Source organism: Hylobates moloch, unplaced genomic scaffold (genome assembly GCF_009828535.3).
Source record: "Hylobates moloch isolate HMO894 unplaced genomic scaffold, HMol_V3 SCAFFOLD_6, whole genome shotgun sequence".
Lineage (NCBI taxonomy): Eukaryota > Metazoa > Chordata > Mammalia > Primates > Hylobatidae > Hylobates > Hylobates moloch.
Genome location: NW_026652281.1, coordinates 71,366,746 through 71,391,669, shown reverse-complemented (window position 1 = coordinate 71,391,669; position 24,924 = coordinate 71,366,746). Strand labels below are relative to the sequence as shown.

At 43.2% G+C, this 24,924-nt stretch overlaps 1 protein-coding gene across 1 annotated transcript; it reads left to right on the top strand.

Moving 5' to 3' along the window:
- The first annotated feature begins 37 nt into the window (after positions 1 to 37).
- F2R (coagulation factor II thrombin receptor) lies at positions 38 to 19,995 on the top strand. Its single transcript, XM_032157011.2, has 2 exons — positions 38 to 306; positions 16,553 to 19,995. The coding sequence occupies exons 1-2, from the start codon at positions 219 to 221 to the stop codon at positions 17,740 to 17,742; spliced, it is 1,278 nt and encodes a 425-aa protein (XP_032012902.1). The 5' UTR covers positions 38 to 218; the 3' UTR covers positions 17,743 to 19,995.
- The last annotated feature ends 4,929 nt before the right edge of the window (positions 19,996 to 24,924 follow it).

The following is a 24,924-nucleotide window of genomic DNA, read 5'->3' as shown; positions in this document are numbered from 1 at the left end:
GCGCGCCCGCGCGCCCTAGTCCCGCCCCACCCCGCTCACCGCCCCAGACACAGCGCTCGCCGAGGGTCGCTCGGACCCTGATCTTACCCGCGGGCACCCCGCGCTTTGCCTGCCGCGAAGACCAGCTCCCCGACCCGCAGAAGTCAGGAGAGAGGGTGAAGCGGAGCAGCCCGAGGCAGGGCAGCCTCCCGGAGCAGCGCCGCGCGGAGCCCGGGACAATGGGGCCGCGGCGGCTGCTGCTGGTGGCCGCCTGCTTCAGTCTGTGCGGCCCGCTGTTGTCTGCCCGCACCCGGGCCGGCAGGCCAGGTGAGAGCTGCACGGGAATGGGGTGCGCGGGCGGAGGGACGCCGAGGGGAGACTGCGGGGGTCACTCTTGCGCCTTCTCCTCACCCCTGCCTCAGTTTCCTCCGAAAGCCAAACTGGCATTTGGGCTGAGATCTAGAGTTTTTCCCAGTCACGTTTAGGTGGGGCGTGCCACCCCCTTCGCGGGCCCAGCCGATGCCCCTTTGGACTCGATCTTGGAGGGTGCAGCCCGCCTGCCACGGGGTGTTGGATATGGAGGAGGATGGAGCGGAAGCCCCCTGGGGGAGCCTGCAGTCCTGCGTTGCACTTGTCATTGTGTAGCCTGTTTCTTCCAGGACCACCCCCCAAAAGAAAAGCTCTCACATTGCTCCACCAATAAACGTTCTGATATTTAAAATATAAAGTGGCGAACCGCTGCCGCTGAAGTTTGGCTTTGTTGGAAGCTTTTTCTTGCACACTTTACAGGCGAGAAAAGTGGTGTAGAGAAAAGCCCAGGCAGTCCCTTGGCATGTTTAGCAGAGAATCAGTACCAGCAGCCCCCGATCCGGCCTTGTGTCCAGGAGGTGCGCACGGTGCGAGATGTATGGCGACAATAGCAGAGGCTCCGCGTGGAGCGGGGGGAGGGGGCATGGGGAGGATTTTGTTGTTACCTAGAACCCATTCCTTCTAAGTGAGTTGAAGAGAGATCCCTCCCCAGGACCAGGCTCCCTCGAACACTGTGGGATCCCAGTATTTCTTAACGAGATTTCTGATCCACTGCAAGAAGGTTGCTCCCCTAGAATATTTTCCCCACTAGTAGTCTTTTAAGTATCTGGCTACTTGACCAAATAAATAAATTTGATTAATTTATTTGGTCAACTATTTTCTATGTCCCTTTCCCCGAAAGCAGGACAGATGAGTTGTTTTTAGCCTGTAAAGGCGCTAATTAGAAAGTGAGAAAAGTGTTTTTGAATTTCCTAATAACAATAGTATTTTATAAGCTTTGAGCCATTTTTTTTTTTACGCTGAAAGAAGTTCTAGCGGGTTTTCTTGTTATCGCTAAAAGAATGTGCACTCTATATTGCTCCCACGCTCAAAAAAAAAGTGTAGACACATCAAGATTAAGAGGTGACAAAGACATAGCATGTTCTCGCCCCTCTGTCTTTGTTCAGGGTGAGTTTTGAGATGCTTTTAGGAAAACTAAGAGCTCTAGACAGGGGCCCAGTGTTTAGCAGTAAGTAGCCTGCCTGCAGATAAGTGAGCATTGTTGCCGAGAGTGTTTGAGAGCACACCGAGAACTCCTGAAAAATTGTTTGCGATGAGATATGATTTCACATACCATTATGTAATTTGCGCAACGTAGTTTGAGGACAAGCTCTTGAGAATCCAGTGTTTTGTTTGAGATTTGGATCATGGGGTGGAGAACAGGGCTTATAGAAATGCTGCATCCACTGTAGCCACCCTTTCTCACAGTAGCCTCCCAGCAAGGTGTGTAGCTTCATTAGGGAGTGAAGTTAAAGGGTACTGGTTTCTGCCAAGCTTCTTACATCCTCATGGGAGGAGTGGTGCATGTTAATATGGACAGTGCTGGTGTAGACAAAAGGCAGGTGGATGAACTTGGCTAGTTTATCAACACTGGATTCTGGAACCACTTTGGGAGGGAAAGAAGAAAGGAGTATGATAGAGGAAAAGGAGCGCTTGCTAAGTGCAGTATTCCATGTCAAGCCCTGGGCCAGAAGGAATTTTCACTTAGATTGTCTCATTTCACCTTGTCAGAACACCTTGTTAAGGTGGGTATTTATCCCCTTTTGCTGGTTCTGAAACTAATACCCAGAGACAGTAGCTAAGCAAATGGCCGCGGGCGGGGAGGGCCGGGGGCGCAGGGAATGGGCAGTCCACCCACCCTGGGTGCAAGCAATTAGGCATAAGTAGGGCTTTGTGTTTAGAAAATATAAAATCACTAATAAAATCAACCCAAGATAGGTTTACTTTTTATTACCACCATGCATTGGCAATTCTAAACATTGTCTGTCATAAGGTAGTGGTGCTGGGACTCCGAGGCATCCAACAGTTCCTCCCATCCTTGAACCGCCACCGCTGTGATAGAGTTTATTGCCCAGGATTACCAGCTCTGTGTGCTAAGAGGGACTGTGAAGCCCTCCCAGGGCTGGCCCTGACCACCAAGCTGAGCCTTCCTGCAGCACTTTCTGACTTTTTGTTCCCACTCATTTTGGCATTTCCTGCCTTGTCACTTTGTGTGTGTGTCTCATTTTCCCAGCTAAGATTATAAAGTTTTATTTATCCCCATGGTGACTGAAACGAATGTTCACTCAGCAGATAGTTGTTGAGAAATGTGTAAATTCATCAACCAGTTTACATTCGTCTAGACAATTTAAGTGAGATGATATGTGATCATTAAAAGGGCCAACATCCAAGAGTAAAAGGTGATGTTTATGAATTTTATGAGGCTCTAGACGGTTAAAGTGTTCAAGAATAGCTGGTGGTGACTATGACAGAGAGAACTCTGTGGGCAGTTCCACTTGCTACCCTGCTACCCGCAGAGTCAAGTCCAATTCTGTGGCATGGAAGAAAGTGCTCCTCCCCTTGCAGGAGGGTCCCCAGCCCCTCTCCAGCCATCTCCTATTACTCACCCTCCAGTTCACCCAGCCCCATCCTCTAGATCCTCCCTTCAAGGAGCTATGCTTTCTCTGGCTTCTGTCCGCATGCCACGCCCTCTGGCCGGAATGCCCTCCCCATATCCCATACCCGCCACGTTCATGTTTAATTAAAAACAGCTATTGTCTATGGAGCACTGACTACAGCTGACATCCTGCTTAGGGACGTTACACATACTATCTTATTTATTTCTCACAACAGCCCTTTAAGCAGATGTCATACTCATTTTACTGGTTATAAAACAGAGACCCAGAATGGTTAAGTCACAAGTTGAGAAAGAGGTGGAATTGGGACTGGGTGCGGTGGCTCACGCCTGTAATCCCAGCACTTTGGGAGGCCAAGGCAGGGGGATCACTTGAGGCCAGGAGTTTGAGACCAGCCTGACCAACATGGTGAAACCCTGTCTCTACTAAAAATAAAAAAATTAGCTGGGCGTGGTGGTGCACACCTGTAGTCCCAGCTACTTGGGAGGCTGAGGCACCAGAATTGCCTGAACCTGGAAGGCAGAGGTTGCAGGGAACTGAGATTGTGCCACTGCACTCCAGTCTGAGCAACAGAGTGAGACTCTATCTCAAAAAAAAAGAGGTGGAATTGGGAGTTGACCACAGGCCTGTCTCTCCGAAGTGCAGGCTTTCTCTAACACCCCCTATAGAAAGGAAGCCATCTAGACTCCCAGCCCCTCTTACAGTAGAGAAGTAACCCCACTGTGCTCCCTAGTACAGTATGGATTTACCTATTTTTGATATTTCATCAAAATATAGAGGTAAAGTCTGTGCCCTATCGCCTTGGTAGCCCAGGCCCAGCACAGGGGGGTATTTAGTAAGCATTTATGCATGGACTGTGGTATTCTCTCATTTACTTTTACTAACAGATGATAAGGCAGGCTCTGAAAAGGTCTCTACTCATGAGTACACTAGTTAATCAGATGTTACAAGAAATATTGCTGGTAAACCTAAACAGAAAGACACAAAACTGAACAGTGGTTCTACCCTAAGCAGACCAGAAGGCTCTGCAAAGCCTGAAAGTCAGATTTCTTATGAGTCAGCAAGTAATTTTCTACCCTACTGTCTATCTGTCTACCTACCTATCTATATCTAATAATTTTTTTAGTGGTTTTGCCTTTATTTTTATAGAACATATCAGCATAGCAGGTTCTCAGGGTCTAGGTGCAGTGGCTCACACCTGTAATCCCAGAACTTTGGGAACCTTAGGCCAGGTGATTGCTTGAGACCAGCCTAGGCAACATAGTAAGACCCCATCTCTATTAAAAAAAATAATTAAAAATTAGCCAGGCACAGTGGTGTGTACCTGTAGTCCCAGCACTTGGGAGACTGGGAGGATGGCCTGAGCCCAGGAGTTCAAGGTGGCAGTGAGCCATGGTCACGTGACTACACTCCAGCCTGGGCAACAGAGCGGGAGAGACGCTGTCTTCAAAATATTTAATAAATGAAAGTTTTAAATTTAAATTAATCATTTAAATTTTTAAAAATAAAAATAATAAAACTAAGGTAAAATTCACATAACATAAAATTAACCATTTTAAAGTGTACAATTCATTGGTATTTAGTACATTTACAGTGTACAATGTACACTGTAAACCCCTACCTACTTCCAAAATGCTGTCATCTCCCCGAAAGGAAACCAGTAAGCAGTCAGATCCCATTCTCCCTTCCCCCTACCCCCAGGAACCACCAGTTTGCCTTTTTTCTCTATGGATTTACCTATTTTTGATATTTCATATCAATAGAATCATATAATATGTGGTCTTAGTGTCTGGGGAACTTAACTTTAGGTGGGTTAAAGTTGTTGTTGCTGTTGCTGTTTTTCTGAGGCAGGGTCTAGCTGTCTTACTCAGGCTGGTGCGCAGTGGTACAAACTTGGCTCACTGCAACCTCTGCCTCCCAGGCTCAAGCTGTCCTCCTAACTCATCCTCCAGAGTAGCTGGGCTACAGGCACCCGCCACCATGGCTGGCTAATTTTTGTATTTTTGGTAGAGACAAGGTTTTATCACACTGCCCAGGCTTGTCTCGAACTCCTGGGATCAAGCAATCCACCTACCTTGGCCTCCCAAAGTGCTAGAATTACAGGCGTGAGCCACCATGCCCAGTCTTTAACTAGTTTTCATGAGTACCTAGGCTCCCCTTCCACTGCGGATACTCACAAAAACATCCTCGTTAGAAGAGTTATTAGGACCCAGGGCCTTGGTTTATTTTTGACTATGATGCTGGCGTTGAGTTTTACCATAGTTTTACCATTCATAATTTTCTGTTTGTTTCCTTTTTTGCGATTTCTTTCATTCTGCCTTTTTCTTTCTCTTGCTTGTGCCTAAAATTTTCGTCATAAATAGCTCTCTCTATATACTGAGAATTTTTTTTCTGGGTATGAGCTTTTCACTTCCCCGAAACCCTCTCCCACGCTGACCTTGTCGTGGTACTTGGAGGAAGCCACCTAAAGGGCCCTGACGGTCCTATATACATTATTTGCTTTCAAAAGTAAGTGACCTTTTGAAACAACAGGAATAATCTGTAATTTGCCCTTGAAAACAAATTTATATAACTTTAGGAAAAGACATTATGTAATCTACTTATACTTCAAGTCTATGATGAATTAAAAATCAGGTATTAGTATTATAGAATAGTGTTTACCAGTACAGTATTTTCCTCTTTGGTAACCAACAGTAAGAACTGTAGAAACAACACTTCACATTGTGATATGGTAGGGGTGTGTGTTTTCAATAAATATGTGTGGACAATCATAGTGTATATGTAAACATGAAACAAAAGTTTTACCAAACAGTGCCCACCTTTACTGCATTGTATGCATTTTGATATTTTCCACACTATATTCTATTTTTAATGCTTATTGCAATCTTGTGAATTGATTTCATAGCCATTGCTAAATCTATACCATAATTTAAAACATATCGCAGCAGCTACATGAATATTCCTATGGTAGCCAACTCAAAGGCCTTATTAGCTTTTCAGGAAGAGTTCTGTTTTCCTGGAACTGTTGTTTATTATTGTCCTTATCATAGCTAGAACCTAATTTATTTGAGTTCAGATATACAAACTGCAGAAGGACTCGGGCAGGGTTGGGCATGGGGACAGTTTTTATAGTACAACTCACAGTACTTTGTACAGTACAAAGCTGTCCCCATCCCCAACCCTGGGGAGGAATTGGTGATCATTAACATCCTTGACTGTGAATTAGTTTTCATTTTAGCTAGATGTCTTGTTGGAGAGTAGACATCAGCATTCCCAAGACAGAGAGCTCAGGACCTGTAACTTTTCGTGGAGAACAGACCTGGGAGAATGGGGAAAGCCGGGGAATCTGAGTAGTTCCCGGGCAAGACCTGCTAGCATCCTCACCCTGCGTCAGGCTCTGGCCTCCAGGCTGCTCCAGGCAAGAGCCCACACACTTTCTTATGTAGTCTTCATGCCTGCTGTGGCGTTGGGTACACCTGCATTTACTTCCCTGCAACTTCCCTTCTCCCAGCTTCCTCTTAGGCCTGCTTTCCTATGCTTCCAGAGGAGTACCTGCTCCAGGACATGGAATGGGAGGAGAGGAGGCCTCTGATATTGGCAGCTTCTTCTGACCCCCAGTCAGTCAAGAATTCTACCTTTAGGTTGGGCACGGTGGCTAACGCCTGTAATCCCAGCACTTTGGGAGGCTGAGGCGCAGATCACTTAAGGTCAGGAGTTGGAGACCAGCTTGGCCAACATGGTGAAACCCCGTCTCTACTAAAAATACAAAAATTAGCCGGGCGTGGTGGTGCACAACTACTCAGGAGGCTGAGGCAGGAGAATCTCTTGAACCCAGGAGGCAGAGGTTGCAGCGAGCCAAGATCGTGCCACTGCACTCCAGCCTGGGAGACAGAGTGAGACTCTGTATCAAAAAAAAAAAAGAATTTAGTCTTTAATTCTGCTTTTTCTGTAGCAGAGATTTTTGTTCACTTACTGCTCTTACATCTGCTCCATCTAGAACAGTGTTTTAAAGATGTATTTTTCTGTTTTGTCCTTGAATGTCTCCCTGCTATCTCTCTCCTGTGTGTAAGGGCCCAATTGTTGGCATGTGTGGTTGGTGTGCAGCCAAAGTCAGTAGGACTCCAGAATTCCCAAGCAACAGCTTTGGGCATCATCACGTTAAGCTAGCCATTCACATATCCACATACTGCCTTCTGTAGCTGAAAGGATGGGCAGATTCATTTGTTTGGCGAAATGATAAGAGAAAAAGATGGTACTCTTTTAGGAGTAGGTCATGAATCACAAGTTTTTAAAGAGAGAATAGTGTGGTGTGGTCAAAAGGTATGACCTTTGGAGCTGGGCAGATCTAGGTTCAAATCCTGGCTCCTCTACTTCATAGTTGTGTGACTTTGGATTAGTTACTTAGCCTCTCTCTGTGCCTCCATGTTGTCATTTATAAAATGGTAGTTATAATGCTCATCTCATAGAAATGTTAGAATTATATGAACTAAGGCAAGTGAAGTATCTGGCACATAGTATGTGCTCAAAAAGATGGTAAGGTTTTTTCATACACCAATGCTTCCATATTCCAGAAAAGCTTTTGAAGAGTTGATACCAAATAAATTATCTAAATATAAGACAATCTTCACACAAGCATGCAAGACCATTTTCCCCTTCAGAACTAGGACAAAAGAAAAAAGCAAAAACCCTTGCCTTTAACTTCTAGTGGCAAATAAACATGCATAAAGTATTTGTTTGTTTGTTTAACTTTTATTATGGGAGTTTTCAAACATACCCAAAGATGAACAGTATAGTTACTCCCCATACCCATCATCCAGCTTCAACATTATTTACATATCACCAATCTTGTTTTATCTAAACCCTCAACTTTCCTCCTCCCCCAACTGTATAATTTTAAAGCAAATCCTAGATATCATATTATGTCATTCATAAATATATCAGTAAACATCCTTAGAGATTAGAACTCTTTTTTTCACATAACCACAATACAATTATAATACCTCAAAACTGAACAATTCCTTCTGTTTTTTTTGTTTGTTTGTTTGTTTGTTTTGAGACACATTCTTACTCTGTTGCTAAGGCTGGAGTTCAGCAGCGCAATCATGGCTCACCCACAGCCTCAACCTCCTGGGCTCAAGCAATCCTCCTGCCTCAGCCTCCAAAGTAGCTGGGACTACAGGCACACACCACCACGACCAGCTAATTTTTGTATTTATTTTAGTAGACATAGGATTTTGCTGTGTTGCCCAGGCTGGTCTGGAACTCCTGGGTTCAATCAGTCCTCCTGCCTCGGCTTCCCAAAGTGCTGGCATTACAGGCGTGAGCCACCGTGCCCAGCCTAACAATTCCTTAATATCATCTGATAATCAGTCAGTGTTCATATTTACCTTATTGTCTCATAAATACCTTTTAACAGTTGGTTTGTTTGAATCAGGTTCAAACAAGGTCCACCATTACATTTTAATCCGTAACTGCCCCCGTCACCCCTTTTTTATTGCTATTTGTTTGTCAAAGAAACTAAGCCGTCTGTCGTACTTTTCTGCATACTGGATCTGGCTGACTGCGTCTTCAACTTGTGGATCTTAACATGTATGAAATGTTTTGATTCATTTCCATCATTATTCTTTTGATGGTCAAATTGATGATCAAAACGTCACATCTTTGGTCAATGGGAGCCCTTTCAGATTGACTCCAGAGTCTTTTTGACCTAACCCTGATATTCTTTGAAGATGTTCAATGTTCATCTTGTGTATTTCCTACCCCAGATCTGGAACTAGTCATTTCTTTAAGGAGCCCCCGTTCTTTTCATTGGAAAATGGTGTTTGTTTGAATCTGAGGGGGTAAAGCATTCCAGTAATGCTGCTGTTTTCCACTTGACAGAGTTGGTGTGTTTCTGTTATTTTCCTGCCCTCCTCTTCATTTTTCTTTAGCCTGTAGTGTTGTTTCAACTGTTGTGCTCTGTGTGTGAATGTGAGCGAAGTCCTGGGACTTCTGCTTTGTTAACTCTGAAAAAGCATGAGCCCCGAAGGGCAGAACTGTGAGTCAAAACCAAGGCTTGGTGTGTCATGGAATGCTGGTGTGGTATAAATCCCAGGATCAAATGGGACATTCAGTGATCCTCTAGTCACCCCTCTGCTTCCAGGATAGATCTCATCACGGTCAGAAAACGTGTTGCCTAACTCACTAATTTAAAAAAATCTCCAGAGTTAAAGAGTCCGTATTTAAACTATTTAATAATTTGCTGTATTTGATAACAAAACTATTCTAGAGCAATTTAGAGAAGGCTAAATTAAGTGAAACTTAGCAAATAGTATGAGAACTGAATTTAGGACCTCTGCTGCCTTTTTTGTGAAACATCGCTTAACAACAACAACAAAAAAAACCAGAGATGAATGATGAGAGATTTGGGCACCCTCACAAGCACTTTCTCCTTGACCTGAGTTGTGCTAGGACTGGAGGAAAAGCGAGATACTTAAACTCAAATTTCAGCCTAAGGGTCTTGAGCTAGTTGGAATTATCTAGTCACCTTGCATTGGTTTTGTCCTTTCTTTGATGCTGGTATATACTACATTTTTTTCCTTTTTTTTTTTTTCTGACATTCTTTAATTTCACAAAAACCAGAATATCAAACCTATAGTATCAAGAAAAGGTAACACCTTAGGCAGTGATATTTAACCAAGAGATTATACATTCTTCCTGAGCTCTAGCCTATAAAAATTTCATGTTTCCACAAGTATAATGTTTCTGTTGGAAGTACTGTACTGCCTGAGGCCTACCCAGAGAAGATGTTTTTTAAAACAAGTACTTATTGCCTAAGTACTAAATACAGAGTAAAGTCTAGTGACAGTTTTATTTTCAGACTAAGTGATAGTATCTGAAGAGCTTAGTTGTTAGTATTTATTAGTTTCACATTGTATCTCTTAGGTGTCATCTTGATTCATGTATGTAAGTGTGCATATTCATGTCCACTTTTTCTCCTCTGTGCATCACAAAAGCCCATAAACTGGCCAGGCTTCCAAAACTGCAGAGGAGAATTGCATTATTTTAAGGTTCCTTGGCCAGGTGCAGTGGCTTATGCCTGTAATCCCAGCACTTTGGGAGGCTGAGGTGGGTGGATCACTTGAGGCGAGGAGTTTGAGACCAGTCTGGCCAGCATGGTGAAACCCCATCTCTGCTAAACATACAAAAATTAGCTGGGCGGCCAGGCGCGGTGGCTCACGCCTGTAATCCCAGCACTTTGGGAGATCAAGGCGGGTGGATCATGAGGTCAGATTGAGACCATCCTGGCTAACACGGTGAAACGCCATCTCTTCTAAAAATACAAAAAATTAGCCGGGTCTGGTGGCGGGCGCCTGTAGTCCCAGCTACTCGGGAGGCTGAGGCAGGAGAATGGCGTGAACCCGGGAAGCGGAGCTTGCAGTGAGCCGAGATAGAGATAGCGCCACTGCAGTCCGGCCTGGGTGAAAGAGCGAGACTTCGTCTCAAAAAAAAAAAAAAAAAATTAGCTGGGCATGGCGGTGCATGCTTGTAATCCCAGCTACTTGGGAGGCTGAGGCAGGAGGATCGCTTGAACTGGGGAGGCGGAGGTTGCAGAGAGCCAAAATCGCACCACTGCTCTCCAGCTTGGGTGACAGAGCAAGACTCCATCTCAAAAATAAATAAATAAAAGGTTCCTCTAGGTCAGCATTTTTGCATATGCATGTTTTTGTGATATTAAAGTGCCAGAACCACAAACAAAAAAAAATGAAAAATAAAAAAATTTTTTTAAGTGCCAGAAGCGTTCATTCTTTTCTTTCAGCTCCCACACACTCATTGTGATCTTGAGAACAGCCTCACATCCACAGGGGCTGTTGATACCAAGGTCAGGCTTCTGTGTGACTGGGGCAAGGTGAACACAGAGTAAGTTACATGCATTGAAAAGGTAAGAGAGTGATACTTCCAGAAAAGATTGTGAATTCGAAATTTGATTTATAGCTCTGAACCCTAGAGCTATATAATTTACAACTTGTTCATTCCCTCATTGTACTAAAAAACTATAAACATTGCTAAGTAGGAGGGAAGATGAACCTAGATTTCCTTTTAACTTAATTAAGTGAGCAAACAATTGGGTATAAAATCACACTACATGGAAGTGGGAGAGGAAGGATAATAGTAATTTCTTAAACTGCTTAATTGTTATAGTTTCCCAAGTGAATGTATGTCCTGTTTCACACGGGATGCTCCAGTTGCCAGATCTGTAGGCCAGACAGGAATTAGAATTCCATTTTAATGATTCTTTTTTTTTTTGAGATGGAGTCTTGCTCTGTCGCCAGGCTGGAGTGCAGTGGCGCAATCTCAGCTCACTGCAAGCTCTGACTCCTGGGTTCACGCCATTCTCCTGCCTCAGCCTCTCCAAGTAGCTGGGACTACAGGCGCCCGCCACCACGCCCGGCTAATTTTTTTTATTTTTTAGTAGAGATGGGGTTTCACCGTGGTCTCGATCTCCTGACCTCGTGATCCGCCCGCCTCGGCCTCCCAAAGTGCTGGGATTACAAGCGTGAGCCACCGCGCCCGGCCCCATTTTAATGATTCTGAGCTTAATTCAGATAAGTGATTCCTGAACAAAGTCAATATTAGAATACAAATATGTGCCTACCACATGCAGGGCACAGGGTACTGGAGGTTCAGAGATTAACAGGAACAGTTCTTACCCTTAAGGATCAATCTAGACACAAGTGTGTATTCACATTCATCACTGGAGACATTCATTCCTTTCCCGTGACAGATCTCCTGCCAGGCCACCCCTTCATTGTCTGGAGACCCTCTCCCAACTTTGCTTAGGTAGCTTGACCTCAACCCTACACTGCCAGGCTCTGCTCTCCTGTCTCTGAGTTGGTACTACTCTAGCTTTGCTCTTCATTTTGGAAATTGTATTTTATTTTCTATTTCTAGAATTTCCACTTGGTAGTTCTTTGCTGATATTTCCTATTTTCAGTTCATTTCAATAAAATATTTTTCTTTTTTTTTTTTTGCACATGGTTGTAATACAGTCTTCAAAATCCTTATCTGCTAATTCTAACATCTGGGTCAACTTGAGGTTGATTTCTGCTCACTGTCTGTTTACTTAAGACTGGGTCACTTTTTTTTTTTTTTGGAGACAGAGTCTCGCTCTGTTGCCCAGGCTGGAGTGCGATGGTGTGATGGTAGCTCACTGTAGCCTCAATCTCCCAGGCTCAACCTGTCCTCCCACCTGGGCTTCCCAAAGTGCTGAGATTACAGGTGTGAGCCACCACGCCTGGCAGCCCTCTTTTTCTTTTATTTGACAAAAAGTTATGTATATTTATAGTGTATAACATAATGTTTTGAAATATGCATAACTTGTGAGATGGCTAAATCAAACATAACACGTATTACCTCAAATACCATTTTTTTGTGGTGAGACCACTTAAAGTCTACTCTCTTAGCAACTGTCAAGTATACAACACATTGTTAACTATAGTCACCATATTATACGAGATTTTTTTTAACTTATTCCTTTTAAAAGAAATTTTGTACGCTTTGACCAATGTCTCCTCAGTCCACCCTACCCACCTATCCAACCCCAGCCTCTACTAACCACCGTTATCTTCTCTGCTTCTATGAGTTCAACTGTTTTCTATTCCACATATAAGTGAGATCATGCTATATTTGTCTTTCTGTGCCTGGCGTATTTCACTTAACATTATGCCCTCTCGGCTCATCCATGTTGATGCAAATGACAGAATTTCCTTCTTTTTTAAGGCTGAATAGTATTCCACTGTGTATATACATCCTATTTTTTATTCATTCATTCATTCATTCATTCATTCATTCATCAGTGGATACCTGATTCCATAACTGGGCTATTATAAGTAATTCTGCAATGAACATGAGATTGCAGCTATTGACATCCTGGTCTTTTTTTTTTTTTTTTTTTTGAGACGGGGTCTCGCTGTGTCGGCGAGGCTGGAGTGCAGTGGCGCAATCTCAGCTCGCTGCAACCTCCACCTCCTGCATTCAAGCAATTCTCCTGCCTCAGCCTCCCAAGGAGCTGGGATTACAGGCATGCACCACCAAGCCTGGCTAATTTTTGTATTTTTAGTAGAGACAGGGTTTTGCCATGTTGGCCAGGCGGGTCTCAAACTCCTGACCTCAGGTGATCCACCCGCCTTGGCCTCCCAAAGTGCTGGGATTACAGGTGTGAGCCACCATGCCCGGCCAACATCCTGATTTTATTTCCTTTGGATGTATGCCCAGTAGTGGAATTGCTGTATCATATAATAGTTCTATTTTTAGTTTTAGAGGAACCTTCATACTGTTTTTCATAATGGCTATGCCAGTTTAAATTCCCACTATCAGTATAGATGGGCTCCCTTTCCCCGTATCCTCACCAACACTTGTTATCTGTCATCTTTTTGATAATAGCCATTTTAACAGGTATGAAGTGATAACTCATTGTGGTTTAAATGTTCATTTCCCTGATTAGTGATGTTGAGCATTTTTTCATACACTTGTTGGCCGTTTGTATGTCTTCTTTTGAAAAATGTCTATTCAGATCCTTTGCCCATTTTTAAATCAGGTGACTTGTTATCTTGCTGTTGAGTTATAAGAGTTCCTTATATATTTTGGGTATTAACCCTTTATCAGACGTATGGTTTGCAAATATTTGCTTTCATTTCATACATTTTCTCTTCACTGTTGATTGTTTCCTTTGCTGTGCAGAAGCTTTTTAGTTTGATACAGTCCCAGTTGTCTACTTCTCCTTTTATTGCCTGTGCTTTTATGGTCATTACAAAAAATTATTGCCCAGAACAATGTCATGAAGCTTTTCCTCTATGTTTTCTGCTAGTAGTTTTACAGTTTCAGGTCTTACGTGTAAGCCATTAATCCATTTAAGTTGGTCGTTATATATAGTGTGAGAGAAGGCGGACAAGACGTCCAGAGTTTATCACTTTTGTGTATAGGGTGGTTGGATCTGGTGATAACGATTTGGCTCTGTGTCCCCACCCAAATCTCATCTTGTAGCTCCCATAATTCCCGTGTGTTGTAGGAGGGACCCAGTAGGAGATGATTGAATCATGGGGACGGGTCTTTCCTGTGTTGTTCTCATGATAGTAAAATGGGTCTCTCAAGATCAGATGGTTTTAAAAACGGGAGTTTCCCTGCACAAGCTCTCTCTTTGCCCACTGCCATCCAAGTAAGATGTGACTTGCTCCTCCTTGCCTTCTGCTATGATTATGAGGCTTCCCCAGCCATGTGGAACTGTAAGTCCAATAAACCATTTTCTTGTATAAATTACAGGAAAAAATACTCTGGATTTTGTTATATTCCTTCAAAGAGTATTGGTGTTTTTGCTTTAGCAGCCAATTAATTTGGTTTTACTCAAGCAGCAGACTCTCTCTTGAGCAGAAGCTTAAATATCACTTCTGTTCTTTTATCTTTAGCAGAGGTGCTTCTCATCTTTCCTACAAATGCATAGTTCAAGTGTCAGCCAAACCCTAGGACAGAAGTTATACTGAAATTTAGGGCTCCCGCTCTCTGACTTTTTCCTTTCCAGGATTCTCTCCTAACTTTCCAGTGACTGTGATTGCCCTGAACTCTGTCCTCTGGTTCTGTAGGCCAAAAAGACTACAGATTTTCTATCTGGGTTTTAGTCACCTTTTATGTTATATAGGCACTGCCGTTATATAGGAAAAACCAAACTATTTTCCCCAAACTGTTTTCTCTTACCCAGCACTTCACTCAATCCTTCTGGCACCGTATGTCTGGAGCTTGTTTCTCCACATACCAAGCAACCAATTCTGCAGATTCTCCAGTGGACACCAGCTGGGTATCCTTGAATATAATTCAATTCTGACACTATCTACCTCTAATATAACTCAATTCTGACACTATCTATCTACCTGGAGATAGAGTCAGATTCCACAGATTAAGGGCTCAGTTTCACAAGGCTGCCTTCCACTTCAGATGGCAGTCATGTCTAGGCCTCCAGACTTCTGACTACACTATACATTGGGAGTTCCTAAGGCCCCCTGCTCAGATTCGATTAATTTGCTAGCATGATTCACAGAACTCAGGGAACCACTTTACTCACCTTTACCCATTCATTATAAAGAAAATTACAGAGGATACAGATGAACAGCCACATGGTAGAGATGCATAGGGCAGGGATTGTGGGAAGGAGCACAGAGCTTCCATGCCCTCTCTTGAGCACCACCTTCCAGGAACCTCCATGTGTTCACCTATTTTTGGTTGAACTCTAAAAACCTTGGTTGACCTGGCATGAGTGGCCAAGAACATTGGCTGGTCTGCTGACCTGTTCAGGAAAGAAGTAGAAGAATGACTGAGATGATGGGTACCTTGTGACTATGTTAGGAGATAACCCCAGGGATTGTGATTTGGACCCAGATATAGTGAGAGATTTCCACATTCTCCTGTGTAAGCAAACTAAAGACTGTAGAGGAAAACTACTGTCATGGACAATGGCCGTAGAATTGGGAGTCCTGAATCCCATTATTAATTTGCCTCTAACTCCAAAACCTTTAAGAAATCCCCTCTGGTGGCACGTGCCTGTAATCCCAGCTACTCGGGAGGCTGAGGCAGGAGAAGTGCTTGAACCCGGGAGGCAGAGGTTGCGGTGAGCCAAGATTGTGCCATTGCACTCCAACCTGGGCAACAAGAGTGAACTCCGTCTCAAAAAGTAAAAAAAAAAAGAAAAAGAAAGAAAAAGAAATCCCCTCAACTTCCTTTTTTTTTTTTTTTAAATTTCTATTTATTTTAAAGAAAAAGAAATCCCCTCAACTTCCTTTTTTTTTTTTTTTTAAATTTCTATTTATTTTCATTTTTTGAGATGGAGACTCACTCTGTCACCCAGGTTGGAGTGCAGTGGTGTGATCTCGGCTTACTGCAACCTCTGCTGCCCAGGTTCAAGCGATTCTTCTGCCTCAGCCTCCCAAGTAGCTGGGATTACAGGTGCCTGCCACCGCACCTGGCTAATTTTTATGTTTTTAGTAGAGATGGGGTTTCACCATCTTGGCCAGGCTAGTCTTGAACTCCTGACCTCTTGATCCACCCACCTTGGCCTCCCAAAGTGCTGGGATTACAGATGTGAGCCACTGTGCTCAGCCTAAATCTCCTCAACTTTCTATGTGGATTTTTCCATTGAAAAGGGACAGGTTTCATGGGATGACTGCAGACTCAATGGAGAAAGTGTGCACATGAAGGTATGTGGAGGAAAGAGAAGTCATGGAAGCTTGGAGTGATTTGTTTATATAGACAGTGGCTAGTGTGGAAATCACTGATTGATCCCTTTGTGTTAAGTACTCAGCCTTTCCTAATGTCTTCAGGGTAGATCTCTGAAAACTTATCATTCACCTTTGTCTCTTTGAGGGGCAGAGTTTAGGAAGTATTGCTTATATCAAGACAAATGTTGCACAGTATTTTGAGTTGGCTTATTCTCTAATAAAGTCTATTTGTGCATTATCTGCTCTTTACCACCCACTCTCCTAGTAAGAAAACATAAACAAAAGTAAAATATGCTCTCTGCTTGTCGCTTTTGCCTTGTTGATGCATTCACTTTTTACATTTAAAAATTTTTTAATTTTATTTTTCAGAGTCAAAAGCAACAAATGCCACCTTAGATCCCCGGTCATTTCTTCTCAGGAACCCCAATGATAAATATGAACCATTTTGGGAGGATGAGGAGAAAAATGAAAGTGGGTTAACTGAATACAGATTAGTCTCCGTCAATAAAAGCAGTCCTCTTCAAAAACCACTTCCTGCGTTCATCTCAGAAGATGCCTCCGGATATCTGACCAGCTCCTGGCTGACACTCTTTGTCCCATCTGTGTACACTGGAGTGTTTGTAGTCAGCCTCCCACTAAACATCATGGCCATCGTTGTGTTCATCCTGAAAATGAAGGTCAAGAAGCCGGCAGTGGTGTACATGCTGCACCTGGCCACGGCAGATGTGCTCTTTGTGTCTGTGCTCCCCTTTAAGATCAGCTATTACTTTTCTGGCAGTGACTGGCAGTTTGGGTCTGAATTGTGTCGCTTCGTCACTGCAGCGTTTTACTGTAACATGTACGCCTCTATCTTGCTCATGACAGTCATAAGCATTGACCGGTTTCTGGCTGTGGTGTATCCCATGCAGTCCCTCTCCTGGCGTACTCTGGGAAGGGCTTCCTTCACTTGTCTGGCCATCTGGGCTTTGGCCATCGCAGGGGTAGTGCCTCTGCTCCTCAAGGAGCAAACCATCCAGGTGCCCGGGCTCAACATCACCACCTGTCATGATGTGCTCAATGAAACCCTGCTCGAAGGCTACTATGCCTACTACTTCTCAGCCTTCTCTGCTGTCTTCTTTTTTGTGCCGCTGATCATTTCCACGGTCTGTTATGTGTCTATCATTCGATGTCTTAGCTCTTCCACAGTTGCCAACCGCAGCAAGAAGTCTCGGGCTTTGTTCCTGTCAGCTGCTGTTTTCTGCATCTTCATCATTTGCTTTGGACCCACAAACATCCTCCTGATTGCGCATTACTCATTCCTTTCTCACACTTCCACCACAGAGGCTGCCTACTTTGCCTACCTCCTCTGTGTCTGTGTCAGCAGCATAAGCTGCTGCATCGACCCCCTAATTTACTATTACGCTTCTTCTGAGTGCCAGAGGTACGTCTACAGTATCTTATGCTGCAAAGAAAGTTCCGATCCCAGTAGTTATAACAGCAGTGGGCAGTTGATGGCAAGTAAAATGGATACCTGCTCTAGTAACCTGAATAACAGCATATACAAAAAGCTGTTAACTTAGGAAAAGGGACTGCTGGGAGGTTAAAAAGAAAAGTTTATAAAAGTGAATAACTTGAGGATTCTGTTAGTCCCCACCCAAACTTTATTGACTTCACCTCCGAAAATAACAGATGTACGACTTGTATGCCTGCTTGTTATGGGAGCCATCAAGCATGTATTTTTGTCAATTACCAGAAAGATAACAGGACGAGATGACCGTGTTATTCCAAGGGAATATTGGCAATGCTACAGTAATAAATGAATGTCACTTGGATATAGCTAGGTGACATATACATATTTATATGTGTGTATATGTAGATGTATGCACACATATATATTATTTGCAGTGCAGTATAGAATAGGCACTTTAAAACACTCTTTCCCCCCCACCCCAGCAATTATGGAAATAATCTCTGATTCCCTGATTTAATATGCAAAGTCTAGGTTGGTAGAGTTTAGCCCTGAACATTTGATGGTGTTCATCAACAGTGAGAGACTCCATAGTTTGGGCTTGTACCACTTTTGCAAATAAGTGTATTTTGAAATTGTTTGACAGCAAGGTTTAACTTACTAAGGGATAAGACTTAGTACTACCTGTGTGTAGAAGTTCTAGTGTTTTCAATTTTAAACATACCCAAATTTGAATTCCTAAAATTATGGAAACAGACAAAAAGCCCCTGTTTTGATGTGGGTAGTATTTTTTACATTTTACACACTGTACACATAAGCCAAAACTGAGCATGAGTCCTCTAGTGAATGTAGGCTGGCTTTCAGAGTAGCCTATTCCTGAGAGCTGCATGTGTCTGCCCCCGATGGAGGACTCCAGGCAGCAGACACATGCCAGGGCCATGTCAGACACAGATTGGCCAGAAACCTTCCTGCTGAGCCTCACAGAAAGCAGTGAGACTGGGGCCACCACATTTGCTCCATCCTCCTGGGATTAGCTGTGAACTGATCATGTTTATGAGAAACTGGCAAAGCAGAATGTGATATCCTAGGAGGTAATGACCATGAAAGATTTCTCTACCCATCTTAAAAACAACGAAAGAAGGCATGGACTTCTGGCTGCCCATCCATTGGGTGTAAACACATCCAGTAGCTGTTCTGAAAGGTCAGTTCTGATATGGAAGCACCCATTATGCGCTGTGGCCACTCCAGTAGGTGCTGGGCGTACAGAGTGGAATAAGACCGAGACCTGCCCTCAAGAGCAAAGTAGATGACACGTAGAGTGTGATGTATGTGTAATATGTTTCACACAAACAAGGCCTGTCAGCTAAAGAACTTTGAACATTTGGGTTACTATTTCTTGTGGTTATAACTTAATGAAAACAATGCAGTACAGGACATATCTTTTTAAAAATAAGTCTGATTTAATTGGGCACTATTTATTTACAAATGTTTTGCTCAATAGATTGCTCAAATCAGGTTTTCTTTTAAGAATCAATCATGTCAGTCTGCTTAGAAATAACAGAAGAAAATAGAATTGACGTTGAAATCTAGGAAAATTATTCTATAATTTCCATTTACTTAAGACTTAATGAGATTTTAAAAGCATTTTTTAACCTCCTAAGTGTCAAGTATAGAAAATCTTCGTGGAATTCACAAAGTAATTTGGAAATTAGGTTGAAACATATCTCTTTTTTCTTATGAAACATGGTAGCATTTTAAACAAAATAGAAAGTTTCAAGGCAAATGTTTATCTATTTAAAAGAGCAGGCCGGGCGCGGTGGCTCACGCCTGTAATCCCAGCACTTTGGGAGGCCGAGGCAGGTGGATCACAAGGTCAGGAGATCGAGACCATCCTGGCTAACACGGTGAAACCCCATCTCTACTAAAAATGCAAAAAAAATTAGCCGGGCGTGGTGGCAGGCACCTGTAGTCCTAGCTACTTGGGAGGCTGAGGCAGGAGAATGGCGTGAACCCGGGAGGCGGAGCTTGCAGTCAGCCGAGATCGCGCCACTGCACTCCAGCCTGGGCGACAGCAAGACTCCGACTCAAAAAATAAAAATAAAAAATAAAAGAGCAAACTATTTCCAAATACCGTAGAATAACTTACATAAAAGTAATATAACTGTATCGTAAGTAGAAGCTAGCACTGGTTTTATTAATTTAGTGACTATATTCATTTTATCTAAATCAGTGGAGATTTACTGTCATTGTTTATTAGTCTGTATTAAAATATGCTATCATCAATGTACTTACAAAATAGTATGTCACTTTATGTTCACTCTTAAAAACGTAACCTATATTAATAAATGTGAACATTTGCTTGGTATCTCTTTGGAACAAATTAGTATTATATCTTTCCGGTCCTGGCACACTTTAAGGGCCTAACTGAAGAGCATTTAATGAAGAGGTGATTTGCAAAGGTGTGGACAGGGTTAAGGGAACCAATAGGGAGTGGTGAAGCACCCCCAGAGACTAGCAATCAGGGGAAGCCATTACCGCCCCCAAGGCCCAGGTAGAGGAGGGAACACACTGAGGCCTCTCCCTCACCCTCTGATCTCCTGGGAGGCCTCCCCTTGATCCTAATCTTAACCCAATACCCAGAGGTGAAGTAGTCCATGAAGATCAGCTTCCTTGGCCATGGAGAATGGATCTGGAAGAACAAATGCAAGGAAAAAATAAAACAAATAGCAACATTTCTGCCAAAGACATTGAGTGATTAGCTCTCTCTCTCTCTCTCTCTCAATCCCTTCTTAGGAAAATTTAAGCTTATTGACAATATATTCAAATTTCTGAGTTATAGACATCATGGGTAGTGTCTGCAGTTCTTCCCTAGTGAGAGAGAAATTAAATGTCAGAGCAGAAAGGAAATCCATAAAAGGGCTATGCTGTCTTCTCTGGCCGAATGAGTCCTTTGCCGTCTAGCACTCCCTCAGGCAGAAGGGAGGAGGGGAAATTTAAAGCAAAATGACTAGTACTTTTCAAGGTTGAAAATCAAAAAATTTTTGATAAATTATTTCTAGAGTCATAGTCAATGAAAAAATTATTTCAACTAAACAAGGATTTTGTTAACAGACAGAATTTTTATAAGTTAACAAACAAGCTTTTTAAGTTTCTAAGGCCTGGACTCTTCACGTGTGTTTCAAGGAATAGATTGAGTTCAAAAAACCTTAAATTTTGCTAACACAAAAATGTTTTTTTGTCCAGGCATGGTGGCTCACGCATATAATGCCAACACTTTGGGAGACTGAGGCAGAGGATCATTTCAGACCAGGAGGTTGAGACCAGCCTGAGCAACATAGTGAGACCCCATCTCAATTAAAAAAAAAATAAATAATTAACCTGGCACGATAGCATGCCTGTGGTCCCGGCTGCTCAGGAGGCTGAGGTGGGAGGATCAACTGAGCCCAAGAGGTTGAGGCTGCAGTGAGCCATGATTGCACCACTGCAGTCCAGCCTGGGCAACAAAGTGAGACCATGTCTCCAAAAAAAAAGTGTTTTTTCCACCAAGCTAAAAATAGCATTTTTAAGGAAATGGAATGCTTGGCTATTGAATATACACTTGGAAAATTTTAGGTTATACTTCTGAATTTAAGAAATTTAAAAACCTGTTTGCTGTTGGCATGTCTTTGAGGAAGTTCAGCTACAGAAGCAAGTGGAAAAGGTTAAGCAGCATTGATGACCAAACTATTTAAGTTTCTGGGGCCTGGACCATCCATTAGTAGCTTATCTTCAGCCAGGTGCTGTCGTGAAAATTAAGGGGAAAAACAGTTCACCAACGGTAATTTCCTGGCATAATTAGCCTGTTATGTGGCATGCCTTTCAAAACTACTAGACCAAATGTGTGTGAAGAGTAATTGACCACAGGATAAACCTAATTGTGTTTTGTGAAGGAGGTGTGGTTAAGTGAGCTGCAATGTGAGAAGAGAGGAGAAATTCTCCAATGCAATTATTCTCAGAGTTCCTGAGACTCTTTCAGGAGATCTGCAAGGTCAAACTCTCTTCAAATACCAAGATATTGTCTGCCTTTTTTGGTCTGATGCTCTCACAAGTGGACAGATGAGTTTTCCAGAAGGTACACAACATGTGAAAGTGCAACAGATTGAATGCAGAAGCAGACACGAAAATCTGACTGTCTCCTATTACACCAGTCATTAAAGAGATTGCAAAAATGTAAAACAATGCAACTCTCCTCCTTAAATTATTGTTTTGGGAAAAAATTATGAAAAATATAGTATTTATTTTAACATGTAATGGGTTTATTGTCATTTTTAGCTGAAATAGATGTTTTCAAAAGTTCTCCATTTTAATGTCTAATATGAAAAATATCAGTAGATAAAATCATTGGCAGCAGGGTGCAGTAGCTCACACCTGTAATACCAACACTTTGGGAGGCCAAGCCAGGCGGATCACGAGGCCAGGAGTTCGAGACCAGCCTGGGCAACATAGGTAAACCCCATTAAACCCCATCTCTACTAAAAATAAAAAACTTAGCCGGGTGTGGTGGTGCACATCTGTAATGCCAGCTACTTGGGAGGCTGAGGCACGAGAATCACTTGAGCTTGGGAGGTGAGGGTTACAGTGAGTCAAGATCGCATCACTGCACTCCAGCCTGGACTACAGAGCAGAGCAAGACTGTCTCAAAAAATGAAAAAGAAAAAAACTCAGTGATGTGCTGCTAAACAGGATCTCCACAAAAAGAAAAAAAGCCTGATCTGGCAAACTAGAATTTGCCAATTTTGATGGTGTGAATACTCCCTTCTTTTCCAGTTTCAAGCTCCCAACTGTTTAACAGTTGGCTTAACAAATTTCCGGAATATTGAATTCTTGTGAGCAGGTACAAGTGGACTCCAGCACACCAATGGATGCAACCCACGTAAACAAAGGCTCTTTGCTGGTCCTCAGTAATTTTAAGTATATTAAGGTGTTCGGAGCAAAAGAAGTTTGAAAACCACTGCCCTTATCCAAGATTTCCCAACTTTATTGACTTGAAGAAAACAGAGAAACTGGTAATGATTATAAAAGCATAAAAGCAAACAGGGGTAAAGAGTTGGCTTACAGCTGCAGGCACCACTCTGGGTTTCTGGCTGTTTCAGAGCTGAGGGGTTCCAACTCTTGGAGCAAGAAACTGATTCAACGGCCAGACTCAGTGGCTCATGCCTATTATCCCTGCACTTTGGAAGGCTAAGGTGGATGAATGGTTTGAGCCCAGGAGTTCGAGACCAGCCTAGACAACATGGCAAAACCCCGTCTCTACGAAAAATATAAAAATTAGCCGAGTGTGATGGCTCATGCCTGTAGTTCCAGCTACTTGGGAGGCTAAGGTGGGAGGATGGCTTGAGCCTGGGAGGCAGAGGTTGCAATGAGCCAAGATGGTGCCACTACACTTCAGCCTGGGTGACAGAGTGAGACCCTGTCACAAAAAGAAAAGAAAAGATACTGATTCAAGTCATCAGGTATGGTGTGGTCCATAGAACAGGAAGCTCTGTGTGAGGTCTGATTTTCAGCCAGCTGCTGTGTAAAGGAAATAGAGAGGTGCTTGCTGAGCAATGTTTCAGACCAGAAGACCAAGAGACAATTCAGAACAGCAGCAGATTCTACCCATGGTGGCATTCCTGTAAAGTGAAACTCAAGCTCCAAGTTTGTTGTCATGGGGACTGTTGATTGCATGCTAGTCTTATGGAAACACACGGAAAACCAGAGGTCAAATTCAGTAGCATCTCAGAATTCAGATAACACAGCATGTATGGTTTCAACCCAGCAGGCTGTGTGTTTATCACTTCAGGAAATGACTCATAAGCAGTAAGGAGATGAGCTTTGAAAGCTGCATCTGGCCAGGGCACGGTGGCTCACCGCTGTAATCCCAGCACTTTAGGGAGGCCGAGGCGGGTGGATCACCTGAGGTCAGGAGTTTGAGACCAGCTTGGCCAACATGGTAAAACCCTGTCTCTACTAAAAATACAAAAACTACCAGGCGTGGTGGCACACACCTGTAATCCCAACTACTGGGGAGGCTGAGGCAGGAGAACTGCTTGAACCCGGGAGGCAGAGGTTGCAGTGAGCCGAGATTGTGCCATCCAGCCTGGATGACAAGAGCGAAACTCCATCTCAAAAAAAAAAAAAGAAAAGAAAGCTGCATCTATAGTAGCCTACATGGTGGCAGGGCCAGTCTGGCTGTTTTGCCTATCTTTATGACTACATCTGCAGGTCATTTTGGTGTGCTGCTATGTGACCCATCCGAGGAAGTGAAAACACCACAAAGGGTGGGCTTTCCAATACTGAGATGCATTCGTGAGCAAAACCATAATCATTTGATATCTATTTTTGTTGTTTTGTTTCCTGTCCTGAGATATCTAGTTGCTCTTGAAACTAGCTGACACATATTTAAAAAAAAAAAAGACAAATAATATATTCCCATCCTCCAGGAGCTAACTGGCTTTGGGATTTAATCCTAATACTTAATGTTTAGTTAGGAAGCACAAAATTTGAAGACCTCAGATTTAGAATTTTATCAGCTCTGCCTTGTAACAAGTTTTAGAAACTAAATCAGTTGGCCAGGTGTGGTAGCTCACGCCTGTAATCCTAGCTCTTTGGGAGGCCAAGGTGGGCGGATCACCTGAGGTCAGCAGTTCAAGACCAGCCTGGCCAACGTGGTGAAACCCTGTCTCTACTAAAAATACAAAAATTAGCCAGACATGGTGGCACATTCCAGTAATCCCAGCTACCCGAGTGGCTGAGGCAGGAGAATTGCTGGAACCCGGGAGGCAGACGCTGCAGTGAGCCGAGATGGCACCACTGCACTCCAGCCTGGGCAACAGAATGAGACTCTGTCTCAAAAAAAAAAAAAAAAAAAGAAAGAAAGAAAAGAAAAGAAACTAAATCAGTTCTCAACTCTGGCTGTGCATAGAATCACTGGAGAGCTTCTAAACAATTCCAGTGCCAATCTCTGGGGGTGGGGCCTGGATATTGATATTGTTTTCAAGCTCCTCAGAAGATTCTGATGTGTAAACCAGGGTTCATACTAAGAAAAGAAAAAAATACCTCAGCAGTCTGAGCTATGTGAGGTGTGCAAAATTTATCAGGCCCAGAGAGGCGGGAGGAGGGGACTTCAGTCACGCCCCCGGCACATACCCTCCCCCTACCCACCACCCCCCATGCCTGTGGGCAATTATTTAAAGTCATTTTGTTCCTGGTGGTGTGGTAGCTCATGCCTGTCATCCCAACACTTTGGGAGGCCGAGGCGGGAGGATCCCTTGAG